Source organism: Papio anubis, chromosome 17 (assembly GCF_008728515.1).
Source record: "Papio anubis isolate 15944 chromosome 17, Panubis1.0, whole genome shotgun sequence".
NCBI classification, from domain to species: Eukaryota; Metazoa; Chordata; class Mammalia; order Primates; family Cercopithecidae; genus Papio; species Papio anubis.
The window spans coordinates 20850440-20871587 of NC_044992.1; the positions used below are offsets into that span (position 1 = coordinate 20850440).

The window sequence follows — 21148 nt, forward strand, 5'->3', positions numbered from 1 at the left end:
TGCAGCAAAGATGAAGACAAGGATGAGGATGTTTGTTTACCTCCAGGCTAAGGCTGGATTGGCAAGTTGTCCTCTTGGACAATTCCTCTTACCTTCTCTTACTCAAGAGTTTTAAAGATTAGTCATGTGAATAGAAAGATGACAGTATCAGAAAAACATGTCAAGGAATTCACTATTTCTCAGCCAGACTTGTTAGCAACAGAAGTTATAGGTAGTGGTATATCTGTGTGTGTGTGTGTGTGTGTGTGTGTGTGTGTGTGTGTGTGTGTGAACTAACGTCTATAAATAGGAAACAAACTTTTAGAAAAATAATACTTTAAAAATGGACACATGAAAGAAGCTTCTGGATTACTGTGTGTAATCATAGCCACCTAAAACTGATGGGGCCACCCATTTCCAGAAGCCATACAGATCAATAAAAGAGCAAATTAAACCATTCATAACCCAGTCCAGATGGAGATATAGATGGGATTCTCCATAAATAGGAGGTGTTCAATGTTTGTTGAATTAAAGAATGAATGGGTAAATGAATATATGGCACACTGCAGAGGAAACGGGCATGCTCTTCCTTTGGGGCCCGACTGCAACCCATACAGAGCCCTAGCACTTCTCACACTGCATAGTGTGTACAGGATTAAAGGTCTGTCTACCACTGGACGGTAAGTTCCAGAGGCAAGCACTGTGACGTATTCATTCAACAAATGCTTGGGAAGCTCATACTATGTGCCAGACACTGTGCTGGGTGCTGGCAGGATGAGAGTGGTGAACTAAACCAAGTCCTTCCTGTGGAGCTCACTGTCTATGGACCGATTCTTCCTTCGTGTCCTCATCGTCTGCTCAGTCCAGGGATGCGGTAGACGCTAGTAAGTGTTCCTCCTCCTTTGCTCACCAGATTTTTAAAGGAAAGATTTGAAGCTGTTCCACTGAGAAACATTTTGTCATTTCTTCGGAGAGGCTCAAAAGCAATCTTGCAGCCTCTGAGCAGTTCATTAGCAGATTGCTTTAACTGGCTCCAACCCTGCACCCTGCTTCTTTGATTCGTTGTTGAAACCATGTGCCTTTCTGGGGTGACCTTGTGCCTACCTGCTCCACAAGGTGCTCTTAATCCCATAAGGCACTGTTCTAAAGCCTCTCATCACCTCAAACTACAGTCACCCACCCCAAGTTAATGAGTTTACTCCCTCAGGTCAAACCGGCCACAGCCATGGTTCTCCATCATCACACAAAGGGTGTCTGTTTTGTTTGTTTTGGATGCTCAAGTTAATCTCCACCCATTAGGGAGGCAAAATGGACAGGTTCCTTTCAAGAGGATGGGAGGAAGGCTGGGTTTCAGCACTTGGTAACCTTTACTTTGGGAGAAATCCTCTCTCTGCACCAAGGCAAACTTCCTGGAGGAAGTGCCTGCCGGTTGTGCAGTGAGGGCAAGTGTTCCCTCCTCCAAAGCAGCTCGCATCCATCGGTGGTAAGAAGACTTAGCCAAGAAATACTCACCATCTCCCAGCCTTTCTCATTACTAGAAAGCAGTGAGAAACGAACGAACGAAAGACAGACATCACGGTTTGCCTGCGATCATCATTCTTTCCATTAAGCCAACACTTAAGAGCTCACAGCCTGGGCAGCAGACACACAACTGGCCTGGAGGGTTCTGTAATGACCAATACCTGGTTCCTGGCTTCAAGGGCTTCACTCTTTGGTGGAGGAGACAACTACATAAAGGGTTGATTACAAAATCGCCCCTTTGGAGAAGGTCCAAACTCCTTAGCAAGGCCTGCAAGGCTCTGCACGATTTGGTTCCCGTGGTGTATTCCAGCCTCACACCCTCTACTTCCACCCCTATTTTCTCCACTCACCACGATGTCTTAACCACACCAAGCAGCATGCGAGTCCCTGAACAAGTGGTGCTACTTCTGCCCTTTGCTTAAACTACTCCTTGGCCTGAAATGCCCCTCTCGCAAGCTAGCAAAGATGCTTCTGTCCCCTTCTCTGACAGAGGTCTCTCTGCAGCAGATCCCAACTGGGAAAAAGGGAGATGCCTGAATCTTAATTCAAGTTTTGAAATGTTATTTTCCTGAGACTGGACATTTCACTTCATGCATTGAAACTGTTTTGTGACTTAAAAGTAGCCATAGCTTTGGGTTTTTAAAATTTGAGTCCAGCCAAGAATGTTTGAGACTTTGTCTCAGTTTTCATCCAGGGACAGGGAGAACAGGAACCTCCAGAAAAAATATACAAAGGAATTGTGAGAGAAAAAGATAAATCTATGTTATGATCACATCCTATGAGCCACAATGGCGCAACCTCCAGGCAATCCACGCCTGTCTTTCCCTTAGACTGTGAGTCCCTTCCTGCGTGGAGCGAAGACTGTGCAGTAAATGTTCAGTGAAGACAGGGTGGGCACACGGGCGAGAAATGGAACTGCACAGTGCAGGACAGGCTCTGCCCCAGGCATCATGTGCTCGTGTAGGACTCAAGGCTAGCACTGCCGCAGGAGTCAGCCTCAGATATGCAGGGTCTTGCAAAGGAGGCCCTTGTGGGTTTTAACATCTGTCTTTCGCTACACAGATAAACCCAGAAACTTTATAATGCAAATGTACCCCAGAAAGGCAATGTGAATCCAAAGGAGTATCTAAGTGTGGACAACACGTGTCAGATGCTTTCCTGCTGACACTTTGCTTGTGCAGTGGACACCAGGGAGAGCCGTAAGGACCCACTTAAAGAGAAGCGTAGGCTGGGCACGGTAGTTCACACCTGTAATCCCAGCACTTTGGGAGGCCGAGGCAGGCAGATCACTTGAGGTCAGGAGTTCAAGTCCAGCCTGGCCAGCATGGTGAAACCCCAACTCTACTAAAAATACAAAAATTAGCTGGGTGTGGTGGCGGGCGTCTATAATCCCAGCTTCTCAGGAGGCTGAGGCAGGAGAATCACTTGAACCCGGGAGGCAGAGGTTGCAGTGAGCTGAGATTGTGCCACTGCACTCTAGCCTGGGCAACAGTGTAAAACCCCATCTCAAAAAAAAAAAAAAAAGAAAAGAAAAGGAGAGAAGTATCGTCACCAGGTAAACCAAAGACAAGAGATGGAAGCCACATGGCTGACAGCCCATCTGTGTGCACTGCCATAATCTCACCACCCCGTGGGATGTGCAACCTGTAGCAGTGAAAAAAGTGAGCCTGACAGGTTAACAAATCTGCCCCAAATCACACCACCACTAAGTGACAGACTGGGATTCAAATTCAGGTGTGTGTATCTCCAGAGCCCCTTCCAGCAGGCCACACTGGCTGACTCTGGGTCAAACCTTCGTCTCCTTCTTCCATTTGCTTGGAGGCTACTCTGGAAACCTTCAACTCTGGGCATTCGAGCATTGAGAGGAGAAATGAAGGACCCATCCCCACGGTCCACACAGGGCTGGGAGTAGTGAAAGTCAGAGGGCAGGCTGGAAGGCAAGGCTGCTGCTGATGGGAGGCTCTCCCAGGCTTCAACAGCGCCCCTGTGTGCACAGTGCCACATGCATCCTGCCTCCCCTACCGTGGGCCCCTGCACGACCGGGCTCGCTACCCTCAGTGGCAGCACAGGGGCTCGGGGAGAGCAACCAACACACCGTGCACCCACCCCACCCCTTGCTGGCTCCCTCTCAGGCCAGCCGCATGCTGGAGCTGGGCACCCACCGTCTGACACATGGCGAGTCAGCACAGCTGGACCAAGGACCTACCCAGGAACCACAGGTCACAGAACCACTCCAGGAGTTGGTCAAGAGCCAGTGACACTAACTCTATCCCAAACCTTTGTCAGCCTTCACTCATTTCTCTCCTGCTGGGAAAACATCTGGGATACAGCTGCCCCCACTCCTATGATTACAATACAGCCCTGCCACCTGAGAAGGGGCCCCCAGCTCAATGACGGGGTGCGGACAGGGGCCTGGCTCAGCTTTGGCCCTAGCCTGAAACCCCTCAGCTTGCTCATACCCTAGTGGGGCAGATGTGACCTCATCAACTGTTGTCTAGCAGTGGGGCCAGTCCCAGTCACCTTCTCTGAAGAATGACCCCTCCTGGGCAGCTTTGTCTGACTTGACTGTAGGTTCTCAAGAGTGGATGACACTCAGGAGGGGGACAACGTATGCTTAGGGAATGTAAGGTTTATCAGTTGAGAAGACACACGAGCTTTCACAAATTGATATATTTACTTCATTGTCAGCGGAGTACACACGCACACATAAATATCTCTGAGTCATTTTAACTCACACAATTACAAGGATACAAACACACACTACTTCATCCCTGTGACTGAGTGCCCTTAGGGAATACTCAAATCCCAGTGGGACTTATCTCTGCATCTTCTGGCCACTCTGATCATTCTCCCTGAGCCCACCCACCTTCTCCCCCTCCCTTCTATTCTTCCACAATGGTGGCAAAGCAGGGAAGGGCCAGTGGAAACAGATTGCAGGTGCGCAGAGGCTTGGACAGGCCAGAGTCCACCGCAGCTGCTTTGGTGTCTCTCCTTGGTTCATGTGGTGGGCACTTCACCACTTCACGGACACTGTCAACTCCCTGAAGGCAAGGCCCAGGGCTTTGACTTCCCTGGGCATAGAGAGACAGTGGTCAGGAAAAGCAGCTCTTTGGCAGACTGCTGGGTGTGTGACAACTGTGAGGGCTCAGGGGCTACAAGCAGGGACAGGGCAACCTCGCAAACAAATAACTGAGACCCGACGCGGTGTGTACTGGAGCAGAGCTGTGCAGGGCGCTGCAGGAAAAGAGGAGGGGGTGGGGCAGGATGGCTTCCTTGGAGGGAGCCCTTCAGGCACTGTCATGTGCCACATCCTGTGTGAGGCACTTCACCTTCATCTTACTGAATCTGGGATTCAAATCCAGATCTGTCTGCTTCTAAAACCCACGCGCTTTCTTCTGTACAGGTTGCTACCTGAGGGGACATCTGCTCTGGGACTCAGAGAATGATAAAGAGATCTCCAGAATAAATGAATCACTTTCAGAGAAAAGTAAAAGAACAAAAACACAAAAATAAAAAATACACAAAAGAAACAAAAAAATACCACATTCTCCCCAAATTTCACATCATAAGCGGCTGGAAGTGCAAACATAAAGGATGCTGGCAACATGGCGGCGGCAAGAGGAGCCTCCGAAGCAAGGTCAGCTTCTCCCTTGATTTCTAGCTTTCAGCCAACAAGGCCAATGGATCTTCCAAACCTGCTGCTGCTGTTGAGCTCCAGAAGAGGCGCCTCTCAACTTCCAGAGGCAGGAAGGCTCACTCTCCGGGCTCTCAGTTTTGTTTTTTATACTGCAAGACAGAGAGATTTGAAGTGGAGGAGGGAAGCCAACAGGGGCAGGAGGACTCTGGGGAAATCTCAAGCCTCCATCATCTGGACCTCACCTGCCTCCTGCAGGGGCTTCTTGGAGGTGGTGAAACCCAGGCAAGAGGCCCTGGGCAGCCAAATCTCTAGTTCATGCCTGGACTCCCTTTCTTCTTTAATGAAAAAGGAAGCTGACGGGGTGGGGAGGGAGGATAATAAGGAAACTGGGGTGCCTGTCCTCTCTGAGTCTTGTTTCAGGGGGAAAAAAAAATCCCAGGTGGAGGAGGACCCTTGGAAGCCAGTTGCTATAATCACTGGGTTTTTAAAAATGGATGCTGGGTCCCATATCTGGAGAGTGAGTTAGAAGGACAGGGAGGTAGGGGCACACTCCAACTCTCTAGGGCCTCCTAATACCAGCATCTAAGGGCCAAGAAGCCAGTCAACATTCCTGACTCCCTCCCTTCCTCCACCAAAACATACTGAATGTTTCCTCCATAATTCTGCCCCAGTGTGAATACGCCCCCCAGACAGGGAGTCCCTCCCCAGGACAGCTTTCCTGTCTGCGGCGTCAGAGCGCCACTTCCGGCGCTGGCACTATAGCTTCCCCTCCTTCTTCCTACTGACCCTCTCAATTCCATCAGCACTGTTGGGCGGAAATTTGCCTTGAAGGACGAAGAGTAAGAGCCCCTCCCCACTTGCAACCAGAAGGGATCTGCCTTCACCTTTCAGCTTCTGGAGGAGGGAAGCAGCTGGCTGGTGGCCTCCTCCACAGGGACCATTCTCAACTGTGGGGCAGGAGTGGCCTCTAGTGGTCATGGGGATCACAGCCATCATCACCCCAGCTCGCAGGCAGAGCCCGGGGGCCAAGCACCTACTTTGTTCATGATCCAGTCAGCATCTTCAATGGCCCTTTTAATAATCTGCTGGATTCTCTCAGGGTTGTCTTCATCTGAATGAACCCGAAAACTCTGCAAGTTTCAGCATAAGGAAAGATGACTAGGCAAAATTCCCAGGACCGACAGCTTCAGAGCACCAGTCACAGGCCAGGGACACTGCTGGGCACTGTATACCCAGCAGCTCTCTTCATCCCCCATAGACAGTTATGATTATCCCACACAGAGATGAGGAAACAGAGGCTCAGAAATCCCCCCTTGGCTGCTGAACAATAGCATTTGAATCTTAGTCTATGTGACTGCAAAGCCACCAGGGTGGGTGCAAAGACTGGCCCCCAAGTTACCCCTAAATCAAGCTGAGCCCAAAAGCTATCAGGCAGTGGAGGCCAAGGGGAAACTTCCATCTCTCTTCCTCAGAAGAAGCTGTTTTCCCCAGGGTGAGATCTCTGCATAGGTTTCAGAGCAGGGAGGAAGAAGTAGGGCTTCTCTCAGCCCAGTGCTAGGAAAGCCACACAGGGAAGGAAGGGGAGGCAGTAGACAGAGTAGTTTCAGGAAATCCACCCAGGCCCAATGCAGAGCATGGGATGCTGTTTGCTTTTGACCAGATGTTCACCCTTGAGAAGCAATCTAAGATTCAGGTTTTGCTTTCCAAAAAGAACTGGCGCCACACGTGGTGGCTCACGCTTGTAATCACAGCACTTTGGGAGGCCAAGGTGGGCAGATCACCTCAGGTCTGGAGCCCGAGACCAGCCTGACAACATAGATAAATCCCATCTCTACTAAAAATACAAAGTTAGCTGGGTGTGATGGCGCATGCCTATAATCCCAGCTACTCAGGAGGCTAAGGGAGGAGAATCCCTCAGGAGGCTAAGGGAGGCGGCGGTTGTGGTGAGCCGAGATTGCACCGTTGCACTCCAGCCTGTGTGCAGAGTGAAACTCCATCTCAAAAAGAAACAGAACTGGCCTCTTTCCCTCCCCGTCACTCCCAGCCCCACACATCCCCCTGCTCATCTTTAGGAGCCCCCTCAGCATCCACCTCTGGGACGCCCTCCTTGACTCCCCAGACAGCTAACTGCTCCCTTCTCCACGTCTCCACAGCCCTCTGTGGCTACTGCCACCTCTTTTTTTTTTTTTTTTAACTTTCCATATTATATTTGTATGAATTTTAGCTAACTTTCTATTTGGAAATGATTTCTCACTTGCAGAAAGCTGTGATAATAATACAAATAATTTCCTATCAGAATCACTGATTGTTAACATTTTGCTACACTTGCTTTACCATTCTCTTTATATAAGTATGTATAAGTCTTTTCAGAAGCATTTAAGAATAAGTTACAGACACCCCGTCCTTACCCCTAAACATTCCCATGTGTATTTCCTAATGACAAGGGCATTCTCTGACATAACCACAATAATCAAATGCAGAAGACTCAACATTGAAACAACACTATAATCTATAGCCCACATTCCAATTTCATACACTGCACCAGTAACAGTGTTTTGTTTTGTTTTGTTTTGTTTTGTTTTTAGGCAGGTTCTCACTCTGTCACCCAGGTGAGAATGCAGTGGCACAATCACAGCTCATTGCAGCCTCGACCTCCTGGGTTCAAGCAATCCTCCCAACTCATTGTTTGATTTTTCTGTAGAAAAGACCAGGTTGGTCTTGAACTCCTGAGCTCAAACAATCTGCCTGCCTTAGCCTCCCAAAATGCTGGGATTACAGGCATGAGCCACCATGCCTGGCTCCCAGTAATATTCTTTACAGCAATTTTTTTCTGGTCTAGGATCATACATTACATTTAGTCACCATATCTCTTGAGTTCTCTAATCCAGAACAGTTCTGCCTTTCTTTGTGTTTCACGACACTGACATTTTTGATGAGCACAGGCCTATTAGTTGTGTGGTAGATGACCTCTCAATTTGGGTTTACCTGATGTTTTCTCAGGATTAAATTCAAGTTGTACACTGTTGGCAGGGATGCCTGCCTAAATGATGTCGTGCCCCACAGTCTATTTTAATTACCCACTTAGCTGCCTCATACGCGTCCTAGCACAGCTGGTATGCTGGCTGATGCACCCTGTGTTTCCTCGACAGAGAGGAGCTGGGCTGCCCAGCACTGGTTTCCTGTGGCTCTTACCACACTGCCACCTCACCACCATCTCAGAGACTAGCTCTGTGCCCTGGCCTTGACCTCTGACCCACCCCCCAAGCCTGCCATTAGAGGCAGCCCCCAGACCTGGTGGACCCAGCTCCCACCTGCCTGACAGCATGCTTGTAATGCTGCTGGATGCCCTTGGTCGGCAGCTGCCGGCAACAGCGCAGCAAGTATCGGTAGAGCTGCAGTGGCCTCTGAACCAGTTCTGCCCCTGGCAGCGGGGCCATCCGTGAGACCTTCTGTCCCTGGAAAACAAGGAGCATCACTTCTAGGGCATCAAGCCAAGTTCTATACTCAGCCCTGACCCCCAGGTCCCAGTACTCTGGGAAGCAGCCTTGGTGCAGTACAGTGGCCCCTCCTGTCCCATCCCATGGAGCCTGCGCCTTGCGGTGGGCTGGGCATTCAGTCCTACAGAAGCTCTAGCCCAGAGCAGGCCCGCAAGACCAAGGGTGAGTGTGGAGGGAGATGTACAGCCTCAGCCCTGGCGTCTTCTTTCTGGAACTCAACTTCAGATGGTGCGTGAGTAGGTGTCCCTCACAGGCAGGGTAGGGTAGATAAGCAGGAAGACCCTGAGGGGCAATCACTAGGAAAATCACTAGGAAACCAGCTCCGACATCAGTCCTGGTCTGGTGAGGGCACCAAGCCACAGAGGGGAGAATGCCTACAGGCCTGAGCCTCAAAACTCAAAGTGTGCTCCTGAGCCAGCAAAACCCACAGCACCGGGAGATCAACAGAAATGCAGTCTCAGGCCCCACCTCACACCCACCAAATCAAACCTGCATTTTAACAAGGATGCCAGGAGATTTGTATGCACATTTTAAAGTCTGAGAAACATGAATCTAGAGGACTCTGCACAGAGAAGGTGCTGGACAGAGTCACCACAGCGTGGGCACGTGATTTCATTTTGCTATGAGTTATCATAAAAATCACAGTGGGCTGGGTGTGGTGGCTCACACCTGTAAGTTGGGCAGATTACTTAAGGTCAGGAGTTCGAGACCAGCCTGGTCAACATGGTGAAACTCCGTCTCCACTAAAAATACAAAAATCAGCCAGGCTTAGTGGTACATGCCTGTAATCCCAGCTACTTGGGAGGCTGAGGCAGGAGGATCACTTAAACCCCAGAAGTGGAAATGGCAGTGAGCCGAGATAGTACCACTGCACTCCAGCCTAGGTGACAAAGCAAGACTCCATCTCAAAAAAAAAAAAGAGAATCACAATGAGCACTTGTTTGTCTCCACTTCACATGTGATTAATGAACACAGTCACAGAGAGGTCTGATAACTTGCCCAAGATCACACAGCTGATAAAGCTGGAGCTTGGATTTGAACTCTGGCAGTCTGGTTTCAGAGCCTTCTTTTTTTTAAAAAAAAAAAAAAAAAAAAAGGTATAGTTGACATATAACCAACTTCACATACTTAAAGTATGTAATTTGATAAGTGCTGCCACAGGTACACACCAGAGAAATCACCGCCATAATCAAGAGAATGAACATATCCATCATTCCCAAAATTTACCTCATACCCTTTGTAATCCATCCCTCCCGCCCTCCCTACGTCCCCATCCCCAGGCAACTGATGCATTTTCCAGAGTTTTGTATAAATGGAATTACACAGCAAGCTCTCTTTTGTGTCTGCAGAACCCATATTCTTCTCTGTATTAACACTCTCTCTCTAAAAAACCCACAACTCTAGCCTAACCTCTTCTTTTTTAAGGGAACTATGAGAGTATAGATTGTTTTTTTTTTTTTTTTTTTTTTTTTAGACAGAGTCTCGCTCTGTCGCCCAGGCTGGAGTGCAGTGGCCGGATCTCAGCTCACTGCAAGCTCCGCCTCCCGGGTTTACGCCATTCTCCTGCCTCAGCCTCCCAGAGTATAGATTGTTTTAAATGGTAGGTTCTAGAATATATGGGCTTGCAAAGCTTTTATCAGGCTCCTGCCTGAACCTCTGCCACAGCATCTGCCTGGTGTCCCAGTACCTGGCCTGTCACTCCAGTCTCCTCCACCCTGTACCATGTGAGCTCTGGAATCAGTGTCCTGGGCACATCCCAGTCAGTCTCATGAACTGTTCCCAGACCCCTCAAACCACCAAATGTGGTGCCTTTTGGTGCACATGCAGTTCCCCGGCCATGGACTCCTTCCCATCTTCTCCATGTGAGGAACCTTGTTCATCCTTCCAGGCTCAGCTCAGTGTCCTTCCTCCTGGAAGCCCTTACCCACGGTCCCTCTCTGGAGACAGAGGCACTCACCCTGTCCTCTGTGGGGCTGCAGTGCCCCCTCATGGTGCTGCCAGGGACTCATCTGCTACCTTGCCTGTGGCTCTCCCTGGGCTGAGCGCCTGGCCCACAGTGGGCTTCACTCACTGTTAACTAAACAGAATGAAGCTACTGTCTCCTCTGTACAGAGAGACACCCTCTATGTTCCAGATGAAGGAGCTAAAAGAGATCTAGTGACTGGCCTTAGTTTTAAAGAAACATATAAGAAAAAAAAAAAAAAAAAAACCCTCCCCTCACCTCGCAAAAAGAACCAGAAACTAAATCCATCAGATGCCCTTAAACTAAGGAGGGAAGCTTAGGAAGTAGCTGGTTCCGGAGGCTCCTTCATTCCATTTACATCCCATTATCTCCTCGGCAACAATAAACGTGTCTCTTCAGCTACGTTAGCCAATTCCTCCTGGTTCCCTGGGCTCTTGCTCTGATGCTGGAGTAGACAGGTGGTTGTCTGACTCCCACCATCCAGTCTCCCTTCTAGTAGCCCCAGTGTGTGATCTGGGGTGCACCCCTCCCCAGGCCTCAGCCCAGAAGGTCTGAGTGGGACTATCAGAGCCCTGCATCCACGTGGGTATAAGGACTGGCTCACACACGGGCATGTGACAAAAGCTAGTCCAATCACAGTGCATCGCAACACTTTTGCAGAAGTGGCGTGAAAGGACTCTAGCTCCTTCCCACTAAACTTGATGCTGGCAGGATTTGATCCTCTCTCAGTGAAGCCATCCTGCCTCCTCGAGAAGCCTGAGACCACACTCACATAGCAGAAGGCAGAACTGAGACCCTGAGATAAAAACAAGCCCAAAGAATTTATTTGGGCCAGGGGTGGTGGCTCATGCCTGTAATCCCAGCACTTTGGGAGGCTGAGATGGGTGGACTGCTTGAAGCCAGGAGTTTGAGACCAACCTGAGTAACATAGGCAGACCCTGTCTCTACAAAAAATAAAAAACTAACTGGGCATGGTGGCACACGCCTGTAGTCCCAGCTACTCAAGAGGCTGTGATGGGAGGATCCCTTGAGCTTCGGCAGTCAAGGCTGCAGTGAGCTGTGATCATACCATGGCACTCAGCCTGGATGATACAAAGTGAGACTCTGACTCAAAAAAAAAAAAAAAAAAAGAATTCATTTTGGCCCTAAAACCATCTACCTGAAGGAAGTCCTTCCCCTAGACTTCTCAGTGATCTGAGCCAATTAATCCCCTTTCACCAAAGCAGCTGGGGTTCATTGTTTTGTCACTTGTAACCCAAAACTTGTAACTGATGGACAGACCCTGACCTCACAAATTCTTCTATGATGCCCTCTGATGATTCCAGGCTGTAAGGAAGAGTCAGACAAGACAGGGCTTCTCAAGTTCCTCCTGCTATCAATCATGACCGTGCCAGTCTGACTCACCACCCAGAAATCAGAGGGGAACCCGTTCCAGGGTGACCAAGACCATGAGGGGCAACCACAGGAGACATACCACCAAAGTCCCCAACCTGATGGGTAGACTCCACTGGCAGGCTTCCCCAAACTATATAAAGTAGTAATCAAATATTGTAAAATGCTAGTCGCGGAACAGATGGTTACCATCTGCAGTCCTCAAAATTAACATTTGGAAAGAGCACAACTTTGTTTCATTACTTAAAAACTCAAGCAATACTTAGTAACCAACCCAGCAAGTATGGGCGGCAGATTATTTTCAGCTCAATTATAATACTTAGTCATTCTCAGTAATAACTAGTAGAGAATACATGTGTGGGTCCACTTAGAAGAGCTAAACTAAAATGTTTTAATTTGATTTAAAGCGTGGGTTTGCTATTATTTAAGGGGCAATGAACCTCATAGCATCATTGCTAAAACTGCAGTCTAAGCCTCTGGGCCTGGCAACACTTACCTCCCTTGCCCTGCCCTTTGGACTTGATCTTGGCCTCTGCACCCTGGCTTCCTGCCTCTGTGATGGCTGCTCCATCTTCCCAGGCAACCAAACCAAAATCATCAGTCAACCCAGGTTCCTCCTCCTCTTCAATCCCCGTGCCACTGGTTTCTTTCTTTTCTTTTCTTTTTTTTTTTTGAGATGGAGTTTCGCTCTTGTTGCCCAGGCTAGAGTGCAATGACGCAATCTCAGCTCACCACAACCTCCCACTCCTGGGTTTAAGTGATTCTCCTTAGTAGCTGGGATTATAGGCGCACGCCACCACACCTGGCTAATTTTGTATTTTTAGTAGAGATGGGGTTTCTCTATGTTGGGTCAGGCTGGTCTCGAACTCCCAACCTCAGGTGATCCGCCCACCTCAGCCTCCCAAAGTGCTAGGATTATAGGCATGAGCCACCACGCTGGGCCTCATGCCACTGGTTTCTAAGTCCTATCAAATTTCACCTCTGAATGCCCCTCATATTTTTCCCTTCCTCTCTACTCCACTGCATACCCTTGGGTCAGACTCTGTCTGGGACAACTGAAACAGCCCCTAGCTGGTCTCCCTGTCTTCCAGTCCATTTTCTGCCATCCTACTCTGCCCAAGAGCCAGAGTGACTCTTTCTAAAACATAAATCTCAAAGTGTCCTGTCCTTCATAAAACCCCTAATATCCACCCCTTCCCCCATCATTCATGGCAACTTTTCCCAAAATGTAGAACAAATACCTGAAATCATTTTAAGTAGTATATGGCCAGTATTTTTTTTTTTTTTTTTTTGAGACGGAGTCTCGCTCTGTCACCCAGGCTGGAGTGCAGTGGCCGGATCTCAGCTCACAGCAAGCTCCGCCTCCCAGGTTCAGGCCATTCTCCTGCCTCAGCCTCCCGAGTAGCTGGGACTACAGGCGCCTGCCACCTCGCCCGGCTAAGTTTTTGTATTTTTAGTAGAGACGGGGTTTCACTGTGTTAGCCAGGATGGTCTCGATCTCCTGACCTCGTGATCCGCCCGTCTCGGCCTCCCAAAGTGCTGGGATTACAGGCTTGAGCCACCGCGCCCGGCCTATGGCCAGTATTTTTTATTGTAATGATTTTACATTTATTTTCATGTGTAATGAGGGGGAAAAAACACGTTTTCATAGGTATTAATGGCCTAAAGCATTTTTTTCAAATGGGCATAAAATTGATTTTTTTTTTTTTAATGTATCAAACAAATAATGCAATTGAAATGTGGACCCGGCAAAAATCACGAGGGTCCTGAAGTGTGGAAAGCACTGGTCTACAGAATAAAATCCAGGCTTCTGTCCATGGCCTGCAAGGCCCCTCTCGATCTGGCCCCTACCTACCCCTCATCTGCACCTCTCATCATCCACGGCCTAGTCCAGGCAAACCGAGTCCTGTATGGCACACTCCTTAACAGCCCATGCTGTGTTTGCCTGTTATGGTCTCGGTACTGGGACAGAATGTCTGGTGTGGAGTAGATGTATTCGTTGGGGTTCTCCAGAGAAATAGAACCTATAGGAGGGTGTGTGTGTGTGTGTGTGTGTGTGTGTGTGTGTGAGAGAGAGAGAGAGAAGTTTATTATAATGAACTGGCTCGTGCAATTATGGAGATTGGCAAGTCCAAAATCTGCAGAGCCAATGTGCCAGTTCAAATACAAAGGCTGGAAGCTGCTGTAGAACCCGGAAGAGCTTATGTCCCAGTTCGAAAGCCACAGGCAAGAGAATTCTCTTACTCAGGGAAGGCTTAGACTTTTCGTTTTATTAAGGCCTTCAATGGATTGGAAAAGGCTCACCCATATTATAGAGGACTGTGTGCTTTACTCCATCGAACAATTTAAATGTTAATCTCATCCACAGATACCCACATTGAAACACCCAGAATAATGTTTGACCAAATACCTGGGCCTCCTGTGGCCCAGTCAAGTTGACACATAAAATGAACTATCCTGGTGGACATTCAATTTCTATTTTGAACGAATCCTCCTACTTCTGCCTACTGTGCCCCTCTCTGCTTCCTGCACACCTCCTGCCTCTTCCACACTCAGCTCTGTGGCCTGGCTTCTCCTCCTGAAAGCCCTCACCGACCCGGCCACCATGCTCAGTGGTTACCTTGAAACAGCCTTCATCACCCCACATTACTCTAGGTCAGGCCTCTAGTTCAGGCTCTTGCCGGGGTTGCTGGAAGGGTATCCACCTGCCCTCAGGCCCCACCAGCCATTCTCCACATGGTGGTCACAGTGATTTGCCGAATTCCTGAACGAAAATCTTCACTGGACGTGAAAACGGTAGTGTGAGTTACGAATTTTCTTGGGTCATGAGACTGATGTCGTTACGCAGGAGAATCACCTTACTCTCAGGAGATGCCGGCGAAAGGATTTAGAGGTGACGTGTCATCAGGTCTGCAACCTCCTTTCAAATAGTTCAGCAAAAGACAGCACAGAGAGAAGAGTGAGGAAGATGAAGAAATGCAACAGAATGTTCAGATCGCATTTAGATGGTAGGTGTTAAGGGTGAACACTGCGCTGTTATTTCAACTTCCATATATTTGGAAATTTTTCCTAATAAAAAATTGCTTTAAAAACATACCTGGCAGGGAGCCACCCAGCTTTTCTCCCTACATGTGCTCCAAGTGGCAGGGAACTCACAAGTCCCCCATTTTCACTCTGTTCAAAATAGTGGAAAGTCCCTCCAGTTCTGAGTTAAAATTCCCCACTGTAAAGTTCCACTCACTGGTCTAAGCTCTACTCTTTGGGACAAAATCTTCCCTCACCTACTCCCAAGTCCAGCTTTTCATGATTCACAGTTAACTATCGCAGCCCCTCCCTAGTCCCTTTTCCAGTGTAAGCAGCTGGGAGGTGTTGTTGCGTCTCAAAGTGTCTCCGTCCCACTTGCCCTCTTCTGAATACACATACCTTTATTTTTGACACCACTCTTAAACATGCTGTCCCACAAGAAAACAACAGTTTGGCCATGCTCTGACCAACTCCCCAGGCAGTGGCCCTGTCACCTCCTTTGACCTGGGAATTCAAGGAATGCAGCTCAGACTGCATTCTCTGCTGGGGCCCTCACGTGGCCCTGGCATTTGGCTCAAAGGCAATTTTCCATATACTGCTCTTTTTTTCCTTTTTTTTTTTGAGACGGAGTTTCGCTCTTGTTCCCCAGGCTGGAGTGCAATGGTGCGATCTTGGCTCAACCTCTGCCTCCCGGGTTCAAGCAATTCTCCTGCCTCAGCCTCCCCAGGAGCTGGGATTACATGTTCATGCCACCATGCCCAGCTAATTTTTGTATTTTTAGTAGAGACGGAGTTTCGCCATGTTGGCCAGGCTGGTCTCAAACTCCTGACCTCAGGTGATCCACCTGCCTTGGACTCCCAAAATGCTGTGATTACAGGCATGAGCCACTGTGCCCAGCTCCTGAGCTGCTCTTAAGTCTGTTTCCCCATCTTTTATTTTATGAGGTCATTCCAGAGTCACAATCTGCCACCATCCTTGGTGGGGGTCTGTTATATGACTGAATGTTATCCAACTCAATTCAACAAAACAAGAGCACAGAAACAGTCACATACCAGGTAAACACAGGGTAAGGACAAAGAGAAAGAGAGTAACCCTATATACTGGAAGCATCAGTCAACTACGCCATGCCATTCAGAGTATCTAGCATGTGTACAACTCTGGACCCAGCCCTAGGACTACAGAGATGAACAGTCTGGTATACCTAGCTCTCCAACCCTGAGCCTTGTGCAAAGCCGATGGCTCCCATCCAGGGAATGGGTAGGACATGCCAAGTTTGAGAGCTTTTCATTTTACCTCATTTAATCCTCACAACAATATTTTAAGGTAGGTATCATTAGTCCCACTTTATAAATGAGGAAACTGAGGCCCTGAGAGGTTAAGTAACTTGCCAGGAGCAACAAAGCTAGTATAGAGCAAGACCTGGAATAGAATCTAGGTCTATTTGATTCCAAAGACTATGCCCTTACCTGCTTCGTGAAACCACCTGCTATGTCTGAGCCACCCATAAAAATACTGACCAGATCAGGACTAAGGACCCCACAAAGAACTCCAGCAGGATTCATGCACGACTAGGTTCAAGCATTTATAAAGGCACTTGACTGCACTATCATCCAGTACTCCTCAATCTTCTCTACAAAACCTTGCTCCATGCCTTTCTGAAACCCAAGGACATCATCTGCAGCTTCCCCCTGCATATAGATGGAAAAAAAATCAAAAGAAAGAAAGAGTCACCAGGCTGACATCAATTACGCAGATAAAGGAAATGAGCAACTAAAGAAATGCTTAACAACAAAGCTCTTACCAAATCCAGAGGAGAATATGACAGAATTTTTAAAAAGAGAAAATAAAGCTACAAAGGGAATTTCCTGGAAGTCAAGTGGTATCACTGGCACAGATGTTGAGAAGCAGGCCCACAGTCCCATTTAACCCCACTGTCCTTTTCCCTAACCTATGTCCTGATATAGGCACCTAAAAATAAGTGAGAAAAAGTCATATATTAAAAAAAGAACGAAAGAATGGAACTGCAGAAAATAACCAGAAATTATGCCCTATTGAGCACTGATACAAGCTAAATTAAGTCTGCACAGGCCATTTTTTAAATATGCAATTACTCTTCTTGACGGGGAAAGTTGAAAAATAGGAATGGAGTGGTTTTGCTTCCCGCCTCCACCTACTCCAGGGCTCCATCTTGCACATCTGTGTTCTCCCAAGCTAGCAATGGGGCAGCAATCCCTGCCTCCCCCAGTCCCTCTCCTACACAATCAAGGCTCTCCAGACCCCTCACCCGCTTCCTGCCTCCTTCGCCCCTGTTGGCACTACCTTGGTTCCCAGCTTTGTACCCATACCTGGCTGGGACTATCCAAATACCTCCTGATCTGTCTCCCTCCTTCCAGCCCAGTCCACACAGTGCCACCCAAGAACACTTCCTAAAAAGCACACCCTGTCACTCCCCTTCCTCAGAACCTCTGTAGAGAGTTCTCTACCCATGGCCTTCCGAGATCTGTTTCAGTCCCTCTCATCAATCTCCCCTCCTGCTGTCCTTCCCATACCTCCTGCATTTTAGCCACAGACTGAACTTGGAGGACTTTGGGATCAGATAGTCTGGGTTCAAATCCTGGTTCCATCATTTGCTAGTTCTAGGACCCTGGACGAGTTTCTTAACTTCTATCTCGAAGTCTGCTCCCCATCTGTCAGTGGGGTCCCTAATAAATAGTATTTCCTACATAGGACTGTTGTAAGAATGAAATAACGCTCCTAGACTACTAAGCATGATGCCTGGCACACACTACGTGTTTACTACTAACTGCTGTTGTTAATATCATCTCTGAAACATGCTGTGCTTTCCCCTACCTTGACTTCTTCACCTGCCTCAAGAATTTCTCTTCATCCTTAGAGGTCCAGTTCCCTGTCACCTCCTTCAGGTTTTCATTCCATGCTATTCACACCCCTATTACAGTCATCACACTGCTCTGTAATCACTTATTGTGATTATAATCACACATATATAATTATTGTGATTACAGAGCAGGTTTTGGAGACAAAGAACCCTAGTTTAAAAGCCTACCTCTGCTATTTACTAGCTGTGTAATCCTGGTCAACCTGGTTGACTTCTCTGGACTTCTGCTTCCCCCACTGTAAACTGGAGAAAAGAATAACCCACCTCACAGGGCTTCTTTAAAGACGAACCTAGCTAACATATGGAAAGTGCCTAGCACAGGGGCTGGCACATCTTAAGTGTTTGAACATCTTTTTTTTTTTTTTTTTTTGGCCTGAGACAGGGTCTCACTCTGTCACCCAGGCTAGAGTACAGTAGCATGATCAGGGATCACTGCAGTCACAACTGCGCGGGCTCAAGCGATTCTACCTCAGCCTCTCAAGTAGCTGGGATCACAGACACACGCCACAACGTCTGGCTAATTTTTTAAATTATTTATAGAAACGAGATCTTGGCCTGGTTGGTCTCGAAATTCTAGGCTCAAGTGATCCTCCTTCCTCAGCCTCCTACAGTGCTGAGATTACAGGCATGAGCCACTGTGCCCAGCGTTGAACATCTTACCCTTTCCTACTTTACTTGGCTATCTGTTCCTTGCTGACCGTAAGCTTCTGGAGGACAAGAGACTACACGGTATTAGTTCAACACCTGTGAAATGAGGGGAAATGAGTAAGAAAATATATATATATTTTATATATATTATATATTTTGTGTATATATTATTTATAATATAATATATGTATATTATATATATACTGTTATTAGTCACTCCTCCACAGTTTATAGTACCTGAACCATAACAGAAGTTCCACAGATGTCAACTGATTCCCAAGTTGCCAGAGGAAACTAAAGCCAGTAGGAAACTGTCCTGAAGTCACGAACCTATGGCAGGTGAACCCAGAAAACATTATGCTAAGTGAACGAAGCCAGTCACAACCGGCTTCTTAATGTATGATTCCATTTATACGAAACATCCAGAACAGGCAAATCTACAGAGACAGAAGTACATTAGTGGTTGCCTAGGGCTGGGAGAATGGGAGGAGATAGGAGGGGGGAGTGACAGCTAAAGGAGGTGTTTCTTTTGGGGGGTAATGTTCTAAAAAATTATGGTGCCGGCTGCACAACTCTGCAAATACACTAAAAGACACTGAATTGGCCGGGCACGGTGGCTCATGCCTGTAATCCCAGCACTTTGGGAGGCCGAAGCGGGTGGATCACGAGGTCAGGAGATCGAGACCATCCTGGCGAACACAGTGAAACCCCGTCTCTACAAAAAATACAAAAAATTAGCCGGGCGTAGTGGCGGGCGCCTGTAGTCCCAGCTACTCGGGAGGCTGGGGCAGGAGAATGGCGTGAACCCAGGAGGCGGAGCTTGCAGTGAGCCCAGATCGTGCCACTGCACTCCAGCCTGGGCGACAGAGCCAGACTCCGTCTAAAAAAAAAAAAGACACTGAATTGTGCACTTTAGATAGGTGAACTGTATGCTTCATAAATTACATCTCAATAAAACTGTTTTTAAAACAATATAACCACAAAAAGGATCAATCCTAGGAGCGAAAGGGTTTCGGCCACGGAGCAACTTGCTCTTACGCAGAAGCATAAATCATCAGGTCAAGGTCGCTCCGGCCACCAGGTGCCGCGGGCAGAGGGACGGTGGAGGGGACATTCTCCTTTTAAAAGTGGCCAGGACGTGAGCCTCTGAGAGGCTGGACCCCCGGGCTGAACCGGACCCCGCGCCCCTCGATCGCGCCGCAGGCCTTTCCTGCTCCTCCAGGGCCGCCCGGCCAGGCCTGTGTCAAGTCCGGGCGCCGCGCTCCGGTGCACCCAGCTCTCCGGGGGAAGAGCGCGGACCGCGAGGGAAAAAATGCTGGCGCGGGTGGCCCCTAGGTCTTCTATAGGTCCGAGGACACCCGAGGCCGCCACATTCCTAGCCCGCCCCAGCCACCCAGTGGCTCCAGCCGCGGCTGCCCCCGCGCCCCCGCCCTCGGCCTCGGCCTGCGCGGCGCGGCTCACCAGCCTCCAGGGGAACGCCAGCCCCGCCGCCGCGGCGACGAGTGCGCCTGCGCCCCGGGGACTGAGCGGCACCGCCCCTACACGGCGACGGTGAGCCCAGCGCCCTCTGCCGGCCGCGCGCGGGACTCGGGGTCCTACTGGGTGCCTCTTCCTTGATTCGACCCCACCCAGTTAAAAAGGAAAGCTGTCCCCACTAACAGCCTTCGTTACCTGTTACCTCAAACACCCACTCTGCCTTCTGGCTGTTGCTACGCCGGATATAAGCCCTAAAGGTACTCTCTCCTCCTTATTCCTGAATATGGATTGTGCTAAAATAGTAGGGGTGTTCAAGATCTCTGAAAGGCTTGCTGGAGGACTTTTCCTGAACCTCTCGTGTTGATGACAAGAATTGTGTTTGGATAGGAATCTGCGTTTTGAATCATTTCATCAAATTACAGTCCCATAACACCTGTCAAAAGAATAAATATGACAGTAATAAGCATGCTTCCTTTCAGACCCATCTATAATTATAATTGAGGAAAAGAATACGAAATTTAAACTTAGAGCTACTGCCAGTATCATTCTTTGAAAATGAAATAATGCTGTTTTATTAAATACGCTCTCCCTGCTCTCTCATGTTTAAAGCTCAAGTGCTTCTCTGAATTGATTTAAATACAAGTTTTATATCCTGAAAGAAATAAAGATGAGTCATTATCTTAAGACAAACCCCCTGTTCAATGATGCTGCTGATCTCTCCGCTGATGTCTAAGCGGGAGTTAGGTGGTTAGTGGATAATATTGCTTCTGTTCACGTCTCTCTTCTCCAGGGCTTTTTAAACCTATTCGTAACGAAAAGGCTGATTTCCTTCAGACTCCATGTGTCGTTGATTTAACAGGACAACTTCTTACAATTTCTTCTTTTTCCTTTTTCTTTCTTTTTTTTTTTTTAAGTAAAACATTGCTCCCCGATGGCACCTGGGAATTTATTTCTCTTCTCTTAGGAAAAGAGAAGCAGGGATATTTCTTAACGGAAGTTTTGTTTTGTTCCTCCCTTTAGGCTTTAGAGCTTTCTGTTTTCTTTTTTTTTTTTTCTCTTCACCTAACATACTAGACTTGCCTCAAATCGGGGCTGGGGGATGGGAATGGGGGGTT

General features: G+C 48.3%; 1 protein-coding gene across 8 annotated transcripts; it reads right to left on the reverse strand.

The window, feature by feature from the left end:
* Positions 1-4155: 4155 nt before the first annotated feature.
* LYRM9 (LYR motif containing 9) lies at positions 4156-20080 on the reverse strand. 8 transcript variants are annotated; one of them, XM_031657431.1, is made up of 6 exons: positions 20019-20041; positions 18795-18887; positions 18570-18653; positions 8449-8592; positions 6175-6267; positions 4156-5286 (listed from the first exon to the last, which is right to left on the reverse strand). In XM_031657431.1, exons 4-6 carry the CDS (start codon positions 8572-8574, stop codon positions 5269-5271), a joined length of 237 nt encoding a protein of 78 aa, XP_031513291.1. In that variant the 5' UTR covers positions 8575-8592; positions 18570-18653; positions 18795-18887; positions 20019-20041; the 3' UTR covers positions 4156-5268. The 8 variants fall into 8 exon arrangements, with proteins under 8 accessions (XP_031513291.1, XP_031513289.1, XP_017805935.1 ...); XM_031657429.1 differs by lacking the exon at positions 18570-18653 and adding an exon at positions 14610-14909 and having other exon boundaries at positions 20019-20040; XM_017950446.3 differs by lacking the exons at positions 18570-18653; positions 18795-18887 and adding an exon at positions 14610-14909 and having other exon boundaries at positions 20019-20073.
* Between the last annotated feature and the right edge of the window lie 1068 nt (positions 20081-21148).

Coding starts and splice junctions, on each gene's coding strand:
- LYRM9 (XM_009189925.4), bottom strand. CDS start 10,885: ATGGATTTAGTTTCTGGTTCTTTTTGCGAG. Junction 8,593..10,855: donor TTTCTGGTTCTTTTTGCGAG/GTGAGGGGAGGG, acceptor CTTGTTTTCCAG/GGACAGAAGGTCTCACGGAT. Junction 6,268..8,448: donor ACAAGCATGCTGTCAGGCAG/GTGGGAGCTGGG, acceptor TGAAACTTGCAG/AGTTTTCGGGTTCATTCAGA.